General features: G+C 35.0%; 1 protein-coding gene across 1 annotated transcript in view; it reads right to left on the bottom strand.

Moving 5' to 3' along the window:
• Nucleotides 1–1,135: 1,135 nt before the first annotated feature.
• LOC110008278 (cytochrome P450 CYP749A22) overlaps nucleotides 1,136–11,909 on the bottom strand; it is a 31,633-nt gene continuing 20,859 nt past the window's right edge. Inside the window, exon 5 of the mRNA XM_020674864.2 lies at nucleotides 1,136–1,797. Within this exon, the coding sequence (XP_020530523.2) occupies nucleotides 1,372–1,797 (426 nt within the window). The 3' untranslated portion in view covers nucleotides 1,136–1,371. The remainder of the gene's footprint in view (nucleotides 1,798–11,909) is intronic.

Below are 11,909 nucleotides of genomic sequence, written 5' to 3'. Positions count from 1 at the left end.
GGATCGAAATATTGGAACCAATGACATGGATCTAGGATTGCATGACCAATACCTAACCTAGGGCGAGTCCTGGTCCATCTTGGATCTTTTTGGTTGGGTTGGATCCAATCAAAGTCAGCCCAACAGGACCTGACCCTAGTATGAATATATGGAGAATTAGGTATATACTCAAATGTCTATAGGAAAATATATTTTTCTTTTATTTAGACCTTGACGTGAAGGCGAGTTGGGTCTAGATCCAGTGACAGATCCAACATGGGTCTAGATCCAGTGACAGATCCAGTGACAGATCCAACATAGGACTGAGACTAGTTGGGATCGAATTGGACTTGACCTTAACATTAACAGCTCTATCCCGAAAAAAAATTACCGTTTTAGAAAAAGTGCCCCACAGTCACAAATTTCATTTGTTATTTAAAGTCTATGGATGAAATTTAGGATTAATATGTCATTATAGTAGTATGACGAGGACTTTGTTTGTATCGAAAATAGCGTTTCAAGACCACATTGAAAATTTTTAGTACATTATGGCGAAAAGTTTTAGTACATTATGGCATTTTTTAACTCATAGTATAATTAAGTGAAAGTTTTTAATCTTGCACTACCCTAGAGAAAAGGTTCTCTATAGCTATATTGTGTTATCAATGGGAAATCTTCTTTGTCATATAAGGTTCTGAAATGCTCAATGGGCGATTTTAATGTATTTGCTTGCTAAAATACATAGATGACTCAAGCTGAGCAAGGTCTTGGCAAATGTTTGGGACCAATTCTAACTGTTCATTTGCCAAACAATTTAGCCTTTGAGCATGGTTTATAAAGAAGTTCAATTTCTCATCACGAGTTATGGCTGTATATGCATTCTTCAAGTCCTAATCATTCACAATAACATTAGTGACATTTGGACCCAATTGTTAAGGAAATATAATCTCTAACATGGAAACCATGAATATGGAAAAATAAATAAATTTAAAAAATTAAACGTAATAATTTTGTAGATGAACCCTCATTTGCATCCATCTTTAAAGTGAACGTTTTATACCTCGGGGAACGTAAATGTGGAAACGCGGCCCTGACTCATGAAACAATTTTCCTTAGAATAATATAACTTAAAGAAAATTGTGAGACACTAAAGTTGTATCTAATAACTTTGATACAACATGTTTTAGACATAAGAGCCTAAATTTGAAAGTGAGAGGTCCCATATCCGTCATGGATCTTATCATCTTACACAAGCACATGAAATATCCAGCGTAACCAGTCCCACAAATGATTTGTGCTAATGAGGAAGACTCTGAAATTTTTCTCATTAGCACAAAAATGATAAAAAAAATTAAACTCTAATGTTCTACAAAGCATCCCCACAATGACTGATTATAGTGGATTGATGATAATAGGAGCTCCATGTTGCGGCCGTGTAGTAACCATCAATACAGGAGCATGGTGATAAGATGGAGACAAAAGTAGGCTGTAACGTTGGAGTATCATAGAGACAGCCAATTTACTCTCAAGAATAGCGAAGTTGAGGCCCACACACATGCGAGGGCCAAAGCCAAATGGTAAGAAAGCTATTGGGCTCTTTGCTGCATTCGTAATCCCTTGCGAAAAGCGTTCGGGTTTGAAGAGATGAACATCCTTTCCCCATTGTTGTGAGTCATAATGTAGTGCTAATGCTGGTACCACCACTTCAGTTCCTGATGGAATGGTAAGTTTCCCTAACCTTACCTCTTTCTTCAGTTGCCTACTTAAGACTGTGACAGATGGATATAGTCTCAAGGTCTCATTGATGATCATGTTCACCTGTCAAAAGAAATAAAGAAAAATCAAAAGGAAGACTAAATGATAGGCCATAGTCCAAGACCTTAGCTATTCCAAAACTTATATATGCAAAGCAAAGATTTTTTCTAGAAAAAGCAGTGAAAATATTTTATTCACATTAGTTGGACGAAATAAGGCATAATGTACAAAGCTTTAACTATGGAAAATAATGATTATGGGCATTTCATCTTTATTTCTCTTTCTTCTCTTTCAATTAAATTAGTGATTACCTTCCATAATAATTTTATAAAATTTTAATAATTGGTAATTAACACCAATATAGGTCTGCAAAAAATTCTTGAACAAAGCAACTCCGATATCTAGAATTTACTGTCATGGTGGTACCGGTGCGGGTTTACATAGAAAGTTCAATATACGCCAATCCATGGCACAAAGTTTATTATCAAAACCATATTATGTAAATTATAATATATTTCACCTAATTTAGTATTCCAAACACAAGAAAAACCTTTTTAGATGGGTCTGGAAGTGTAAATTTGCAATCCTAGTCCACCCGATCCAATGCACTTTGAAATGTTATGGTCTATATATCTTAAGCCTGTGCACTAGGCACATGTTTTGAGCTCCAAATCAAAATTTTACCTAAATTACTTTTCTAAAGGCAATATTTGGAGTTTTAAATTTGATCTAGAGGTTTTTAAAATCCCAACCACTCTTCCCACGTAGACCCCAAAACCAAGTAGCTTTTTCTAGGTACGCGAAACTCTAAAAATGGAACTCTGGCAGGAGCAAACTATATACTTACTCTCTCAGGTAAAAGGCCAACTTTTAAATTTTTTGAAGTAAATATTAGGATCCACTTTAGAATCCACTGACGAGTATATAACAAAAAAAAATAAAAAAAAGGATTTTTAGTTCCAAAAAACTAAGATCAGTCATCGTAAGGTCATTGTCCAATATTTGGGCCTTAATTTGAAGCCCTCAAGCAATGGTAAGAATTTTTTTTTTTTTTCCTTTTATCCATTTGAAGTTGGTAGCCAAGTTGAGGGGATAGATCCTTAAAATTTTGGGTTTTACATGAGTGAGTGAATGCTCAGTTTGCTCATGTGAGAGAAATTAGTCTTTTGACACTGAAGAATAATCAACTTTCTAATCAACTAAAGGGTGAGAGCCGTGAGAGCAAAATCGAACCGGATCGGTTCACCGGACATAGGCCCGGAATCGGTTTAACCAGCCTAACCGGTAAACTGGCCTATTCAACTGCTCTAACCGGAAAAATTCCGAACGATAAAAAAAGTGTTGAAAACAATAAAAAGAATACAAAAACAAATCCACTAAAATATGAAAAGCATATAAAGAATGAGATTAAAACAAAATACACTCAAAAAAAGTTGAAAATTAATGAAAAATAATGGATTTTAAAGAATCGATTTGTGCCTAGGGGTATTTTAAAATTTTTTTGAAAAAGATGGGCAAATATAAAAGTGAGTATCAATGACCAAAAAAAATTTTAATGTTTACCATAATGTAAATAATATTAAAATAGTATTAAAAAACATCAACTTGACCAACTCTTTTTCTAAAAGAAAATGAAAAAAAACTTAAGTTATATATAATAAAAGCACTTTTTTTTATCAACTAAGTAGTAGATGGTGTATTGGTTATTGGGTCTAGTAATAAAGGGCTTTTGTTTATCAACTAAGTAGTTTGTGCTTCTTTTTTTTATCAACTATATATAATATAGGCACTTTTTTGTATCAACTAAGTAGTAGATGGTGTATTGGTTATTGGGACTGATAATAAAGGTTTTTATTTTTATCAACTAAGTAGTAGATGGCATATTGAGCTTTTTTTTATCAACTAAGTAATAAATAGCGTATTGGGCTTTTTTTTTGGGCTTTTTTTTATCAACTAAGTCGTAGATGGTGTATTGGTTATTGGGTCTGACAATAAAGGGTTTTTTTTTTTTTATCAACTAAGTAGTAGATGGGGTATAAAACGTAATCATCACTAACCAATAAACCATTCTAATATATTTGATATAAATTTAAAGTAACATTTTATTTAAAGTTTAAAATATCAATTGATCACCAAAACTGCCCAAAACCAGAACTGACCATTGGCCTGTTCCGATCTAACCGGCTGGTTAGCGGTTAGATCAGACAGTTTTGCGAACACTAGGTGAGAGTGAGTAAGGTGTCGAGAGTGCCCTTCACAAACTAGGTTGGGCTAGACATAGGGCCTCAAAACCTAGCCCAAGGCTCTGCTATGTTTTTAGTCCCCACAACTCAAGTCAGACCCAACAAGCCCCTTGTTTTTTCATGACCTTAGGTCTAGCCTATCAGAGGGCACCTTGCCTACATGGAGCCCTACAACATAGAAAGCCTCAAATAATGCCCATTTTCTTCTTTTCCAATTTCCATTGCTGTTAAACTTCTCTTGACACAATCACAAATCATGGTAGAAATTTCCAAATAGCTGTTGTAACATAAATCAGTTCTCCATATTCATAAAAAAGACAAAAAAAAATGTAGTTCATGGTGAAGAGGGGAGAGAGGTGTGGGGTCTGACAGGGATTTATGGTGAAAGTTTTGAAGAAGCTAGGGAAAATGGTGAATATTATTATGGTGAGATGTTTGATGTCACGGGGATTTGTCTTTATGGACCCTTTGTTAAGATGTTTACTGCTGTATGAGGGGACATTAAAAAGGCAAAGGATGCAGATGAGAAGCGTGTTGAGAAGAAGGGTGGAGAAGTTGCAAACTATACTTAATGGAAAGCTAAGAAGGACTAGAACAAGCAAGAATTTTCAAAATTGAGAAAACAAACAAGCGGTGATTTTCACTTGCGACAATAATATGGAGTGATCGAGAGTGAAGAATTTAGTGAAGGTGTTCGATAGCATGTCAAGTGATTTTTGTTTCACAGTGATTTTTGCTACAAATTTTTATTTTTATTTTTATTTATTTTATTTATTTTATTTTAAAAAATATGGGTAGATTTTTTTTTTTTTTTATAGGAACAATTTTTAAAAATAGGATTAATAAGGATTTTTTTGGTATAGTTTAATAAAGTCTAATTTTAAGAATTACATTTTTTTCTTAGAAAATTAAGTCGGTATTCTTTTTAGTTTAAATGAGTTGTAATCTTGTCTTAGACGGTAAGTCCGCTCTTAACCGTGGGTATGAACGTGAATAGGAATGTTTACATAGGATAAAAAATTTTATGGTTATCTATTAGAAATGAAGTGTTTTTTTGTTTTTATTAAAATGGAGATCCTTTAGGAGTTTAGGCTGATCTTCTGGAAAGTACGTGAGGTTAGAAGGTGAACATAATAGTAGGAAGTGGTTCGTTTTTGGAGAAAGAATATTTGGATCTATCTTTTACGGTATGAAGGAGTGAGCTGCTTTAATAGATACAGTTTTAAAAGCTTATCTTTTAGAAAAACATTAACGTGACTAGTTGGAAAGGAAAGTTGTAAAGGGTATTTAAAAAGGGAAGAGCACATTGTACACGATTGATTTTGATTTAATGAAACAAAGAAACTTTCTTTTGTAGAAAAAAAGGAGCCCTTTTGTGGATGTTATTTCTTCTCTTGAGTTTGTGGTCCATATCGGAATACTCGTATCCATGTATTTTGATCTTTTTTCTTGTGATTTTCTTCACAATTTTTATATCTCTCTCTTAAACGTGGTTACTTTTGCTGGTAATGTTTTCCATTAAATATTGTACTGCATTAGGTGGTATTAGAGTGCAATCGATTCTTGTGAATCGTGGTATTCGCCGATTGGCCTTATTGCTCGTGGACAAGGTCTATAGCCAGGCATTGGGACTCAACCCATCCAGATAAAACAAAACCTCTGAGATCTCTGAGAGAGGGAGAACAAAAGCTTGAGAAGGCAAGTAGAAGAGCTGACCCTGCGCTTAGCGCAAAAACCAGCTCTGACACACTATCATGATGGTAGTGAGTCAGAAGCTGCTTTCGAGAACCGTTCAATGCACACGCTCCGAAATAGGAGTCCCATGTTTGGGATAACAGATCTTAGGGTCTTTGTACTAAAGTTGATCTACCAGACTTTGCAGGAGGATTGCAAGTGGAAGAATTTATTGATTGGATTGATTATATCGAGCGCATCTTCGAATACAAAGATGTGACTGATGATAGGAAGGTGAAGCTCGTGGCTATTAAGCTTAAGGGAGCTGGTGGGAGAAATTGAAACAGACTCCGAAAAAGACAGGAAAAATCGAAAATCTCTTATTAGGAAAAGATGAAGAAAAGGTTGAGGGAGATATTCTTGCCCTTGAACTATACCCAGACGATCTTTCAATGACTTCATACCCTTCGGCAAGCGGGGCAGTCCGTTGATGATTATACTGAGGAGATCTATCAACTAGTTTTGCACAGAACAACTTGTCTAAGACTGAAGAGCAACAGTTTGCTCGATATACTGCGGAACTACACCCGTCAATCCAAGATGTCTTAAGTTTATACTCTCCTATGGACTGTATTAGAAGCCTATCAATAAGCTTTAACAAAAGAGAAGTAACAGACCAGGAGCATGGCTAGTGCAGCCACGAGCAAAGATTCTGGTCTCTGAAGATGCTAGTTTCAAGATCGTGGTGCTGAGCCAGAAGATTCACGATCTGGGGCCTGTAGAGATGTCATTGCAACACCGATTAATCTCCCTAATACTGCTGGTCCAGGTGCTAGAGTTCAGGGCAGCAGCTCAACTATCCGTTTTTTCATGTGCGGTGAGGGGGGTCACAAGGCTGGAGATTGTAGGAAGCCGAAATCTTGTTCTGATAAAAGGAAGAAAATCATGATTGTGGATAATAACCTAGATGATGCTAATGGGTATGACAATGATCCAATTTATGATGACGAGCTAGATGAGAATGATCTTGTCTATGGAGATGTTGGAGAGTCTGTAGTTATTCGAAAGAGTCTACTAACGTTTATGCAAGAAACCGAAGAGGATTGGTTAAGGACAAAACAATTTCACATCACCTGTACCAATGGAGGCAATGTGTTCAAGCTTATTATTGATAGCGGGAGTTGCGAGAATATAATCTCACAAGATGCAGTTACAAAACTCAAGCTCGGAGCAGAGAAGCATCCCCAACCATATGAGTTCACTTGGTTCAAAAAGGGCAATGAGGTACAAGTAGAAAGTAGATGCCATGTTTTTTTTCCTATTGGAAAGAAATATTTTGATGATATATGGTGTGACGTGGTTGTCAAGGATGCTTGTTATCTATTATTGATGAGACCATGGCAATATGACCATAGAGCTATACATGATGGGAGGAGGAACACATATACTATTTGGAAAGATAGTAATATAGTGTGTTAGCTCCCATGAATAAGGAAATTATACCTAAGCCTAAACCAAAAGAGGGTGTAAATTTACTCTCAATAGCTAACTTTAAGGAGGAAGTTCAAGAGACTGGGTTAATGTTTGATTCAGTAGCTCATGAGGAGGGTTTAGATTTTGTTATTCCAAAGGATATCGCTGACGAAGAAAAAGATGCATATGTGGTGTGCCCTAAGGAAAATTTTGAGCAATTTCAGCAAGTTTATGTTGTTGAAAATTCAACATACAACGACCATTTCCTCGAGGACTTATCAATTTCAGTACATAATCGTTGTGTTTTGATCAATGATGTAACCCATAGGTTACAATATCGTTTTTTTTAATATTTAGGTTGAAGAAGGCGACGGGGCTACTACAAATTTTATCTTAGCATATTTTAAAACTCGAGGTCAAGTTTTCTCCAATCAAGGAAGAATGATGCAGATCAAAATCTGGTTGCTACAAATTTTAATTTTATTTTTCTAATTTCATTTTTAGAAATATGGGTGGATTTCTTTTATATTATTAGGATCAATTTTTAGAAATAGGATTAATAAGGATTTTTTTTGGTATAGTTTCATAAAGTCTAATTTTAGTAATTATATTTTTGTCTTGAGAAAATTAGGTTGGTTTTTTTTTTAGTTTAAATGAGTTGTTTTCTTTTCTTAGGCAGTAAGTCCGCTCTTATCCATGGGTATGAACGTGAATAGGAAGGTTTACATGGGATAGAAAATTTTATGGTTATCTATTAGAAAGGAAGTGTTTTTTTTGTTTTCATTAAAATAGAGATCCTTTAGGACTTTAGGTTGATCTTGTGGAAAGTACGTGAGGGTGGAAGGTGAGCATAATAGTACGAAGTGGTTCGTTTTAGGAGAATGAATATTTGGATATATCTTTTACGGTATGAAGGAGAGAGCTACTTTAATAGATACAGTTCTAAAAGTTTATCTTTTAGAAAAAGGTTAACATGACTAGTTGGCTAGGGAAGTTGTAAAGGATATTTAAATAGGGAAGAGCTCATTGTATACAATTGATTTTAATTGAATGAAATAAAGAAAATTTTCATTTTAGAGAAAGAGAACCCCTTTGTGAGTGTTGTTTCTTTTCTTGAGTCTGTGGTCCGTGGTGAAATACTCGTATTTGCGTATTTTGTTCTTTCTTCTTGTGATTTCCATCACGATTTTTATTTCTCTCTTAAACGCAATTAATTTTGCTTGTGTTGTTTGCCGGTAAATATTATACTGCGTCAGTGTGGGAAGCTCATTCTAATAGAGTTTTTTGTATTAGTTATTTGTATACATTGCCTATTTATGACCGGCATAAGTGGAGTCTTATTATAGTTCCAAAAATTTGGAAGTTCTCTATTCCTTGTAAATACAAACCTTAGGATCCTCTCCTTAAGGAAGAATCTTACTATTCATGCTTCAAGGATAAGGGGACAAATTATTGTTAGTATCAATGAATCTTATGTAACGAAGATAGCGAGCATGGCGATCACCTATTTCCTTGGTGCCCATAGTCAAATGATATTTGGATGTGGGATTGTAGTAAAATGGGATTGGTATTTTCCTAAGCATGCAAAGGAAATCATTGATCATCTTGACATTGCTTTATTACTAAAGTTGGGAGGTTTATTTAGAAGGCCGGTATAGTTGTGATTCTTTGGGGATTTGGAGGGAGAGGAGTAAGAGGATCTTTGATGGTGTTGTTATGGATGTTGAGAGAATTATAGGTGAGATTGCAGGTGCGTTGTTTGAGCCGTTGAGATTTGAAAGGTGTGATGTAGCATTCTTAAGTATGATGTTAAATTTAATCTTCACGAATTGATTAAGTGGGGTGTTTCTAAAATGAGGATCATTGCTACTTATCCTCCAAATGTGAATGTCATCAAGCTGAATTTTGATGGGAGTTCTTTGGGTCTCCTAGGGCAATTAGGTGGATGGTATCATCACAAATCTTGAAGGGGTTAATGGTCATTGAGGTAGCACTGGTACCACTAATATTTTTGCGGAAGATGATTCCTTAAATGGCAATCAAATGGTGCAATATTGACCAATTAGTTCCTCGAAATTTGTGGTATCAAGGATTTCATATTCAAGAAATCTGCGGTAGGGTGGATATTTCTTTTTTGAAATTAATTACTATAAATTTCATTTACTCATGAGCAATTGCAAGGAGCTTCAAGAATGAAAAGATTTGACCACCAACTATTGTTGGTGCACACCACCATTTGCCAAAGCGTTAGCTTCCATAGAGCCCTCCCTAAAATAAAGAGATAACTCAAAAGAACCATTATTTAAAATGCATAAAATTCATAAGAAATGTTGTATAATCTCTAAGGTGGCTTCATTTCTCCTTTTGCCCGAGCAATGACATTACTTGAATCATCTTCAATCATCCTTCGGCGCTCGAGATTTTTTATTGTCTATAAACCATCCAATAGAGCTCTTGCCTCAGATTCGTTCATTGTTGTATGTCCAAACAGCTTTCAAATAGGTGAATTTGTAGTTAACCATATGATCTCTAATAGCGCCGACTAAACTTACAGGGCCTGGGTTTCCCATCAAGCTTCCACCAAAGTTAAGTTTTAGACAATTTTCACGAGACGACATCCAAATAACATTTCATGCATGTTTGCTATTATTAACCTTATCAACTTCTAATGAGTTCTCAAAAATCTGTGATTTTGGGGTAAACTTACAATCCTTGTTAGTTGAAAACTATTCAGTTGCTACTGCTAATGTGTTGGACATCAAAATTTCAATCTCACATTGTGCCCCTTCAAAAGTTCTTCTATTTGTCACTCCAAATATTTCAAATAATGCTCACCCGTAATTGTCTCCATAGCACGGTGCCAATCTTCGGTAATCCAAGGTTCATCCATTGAGAAAGGATCAAGTCTGACCTTTGAGGAATCAAAATATTTAGATTCAACAACTTTCTACACCAATCCTATGACCTAGGAGTAAAAGAACACTGTAAAAGAATGTGATCCACAATTTCTTTATCCTTCAAGCACAGCCTAACAATTATGACACATCTCTTATAAAGGTTATCCACAATAGGCATACCCACAGAAATAGTTGAACCTTAAGTGGCACCTGTAAATTCCAAATTCTTGTTAAATTATGATTAATCTCTCCGCAAGCCTCCTCATGCAGTTGTCAATGGATGGACCTAACTAAAAAATTCCCCGACACTATAGGTTCCTACACCAATTGATCATATTTAGTGGGAGCATAGAAAAACTTATGCAACTAATTCATAAGTAATTGGAACTCAAGAAATAAAGAGCCTGTGACCCTCCTGTACTTGCAAATAACATTCCAGGAATAGTTAGTAAAATCAGCCCCTCAGAGATCGTTCATTGAGGCTAATGAATTGTCAACTTTGGTAAAGACCCCAAGGAAAGAATCTTAAAGAGCAAGGTCCCCCAGCCCCATATCAATCAAGAACAATGTTTGATCTACTTTTTCAACTACTTTACGATAATGACTAAGGTATATTGATCGGCAAGCATCAACTCCTTTCCAAATACTTGAAAAATCAATCTTACATATTGGACTTTTAATAAGATCAGTCAACACATCTACTCCATATTTCTCTTTTAACATCTCTTCTCATAAACCCTTCTGTTGATCTTGAAATGCCACCACCACTTATTAAATAAGCTAGTGTTCATCAATGAGAGCTTTTAATTTCTAGAAACCCCATTTTTCTTAGAAGTGCATACCTTTTCTCAGTTCAAAAGTTTTAGCTTTTTTCTTGTTCCCACATTGCCCCACAAAAAAGATCATATAGTGTTTTTCAAATTCTTCACCACCTACTTCGACATTCTAAAAATAGACAAAGTAAATGGGTAATTTGGATAAAGTATACTTAATAAGAGTAGATCTATCTCCAAAAGACAATGCTTTGGACTTTCATTGATCCAGTCTCTTATTAAATCATTCAATAATAGGATCCCATAAAGTTGTTGTTTGAATTCCTCCAAATAAAGGAATACCCAAGTATTTGCAAGGAAACTTTCTGCCAAAGATATAACCAAGTTTTCAAAACATCCAATCCCAATCAGATCGGTCATTTTCAAATTCATTTTGAGACCCGAGGTTATTTCCATACACTATAAGAACACCCACAAGTATCTTACCTCTTATTCCTCTGGGCTACAAAAGATAATAGTAACATCTGCGTACTTTAAAAGAGAGATAGTTAGTCTACCAACAATTACGCCAAAAATAAGGCCTCTACTCATAAAAGAAGTCAGCATTGTGTTAAAACTTTTAGCCAAGATAGTATAAGTTTGGAGACAAAGGATGGAGAACATTAACTCCCTGCCGAATTCCTCTTAAAAATTAAAATAATCACAAGATTTTCAATTGAAAAGGATGAAGTGAGTTGACATCAGAATCCTTGAATGCGTACTCCTCATCAGGATCTAAAACCCATATCCCTAATATTTCATATAGAACATGCCAATCTACTTTGTAAATACGCCTTTTATTTTGCATTGGAGACCTGGTTTTTGCACTTTCAACCATGTATCTATGCATTCTTGTGCCCCTTAAGTTACTGTCTATAATATGATTGTCTTTGAGGAAAACAAATTGAGGACCATTCATAACTAGATGCAATATTTCCATCAATCTATTAGCCAAAATATTTGCAATAATTTTATAGACACTTTTTAGTAGGTTAATAAGCCTTATACCCTTAACATTCTATTGCAGTTTTTTTTGTAATTAAAGCAATAAAGGTAAAATTAGAGCTGTTGAAATC

Source organism: Amborella trichopoda, chromosome 10 (genome assembly GCF_054954075.1).
Source record: "Amborella trichopoda isolate Santa Cruz 75 chromosome 10, AtrichopodaSantaCruz75HAP2 v2.0, whole genome shotgun sequence".
Classification (NCBI taxonomy): domain Eukaryota; kingdom Viridiplantae; phylum Streptophyta; class Magnoliopsida; order Amborellales; family Amborellaceae; genus Amborella; species Amborella trichopoda.
The sequence above is the reverse complement of the archived record's forward strand: the minus strand, read 5'-3'. Positions and strand labels throughout refer to the sequence as shown.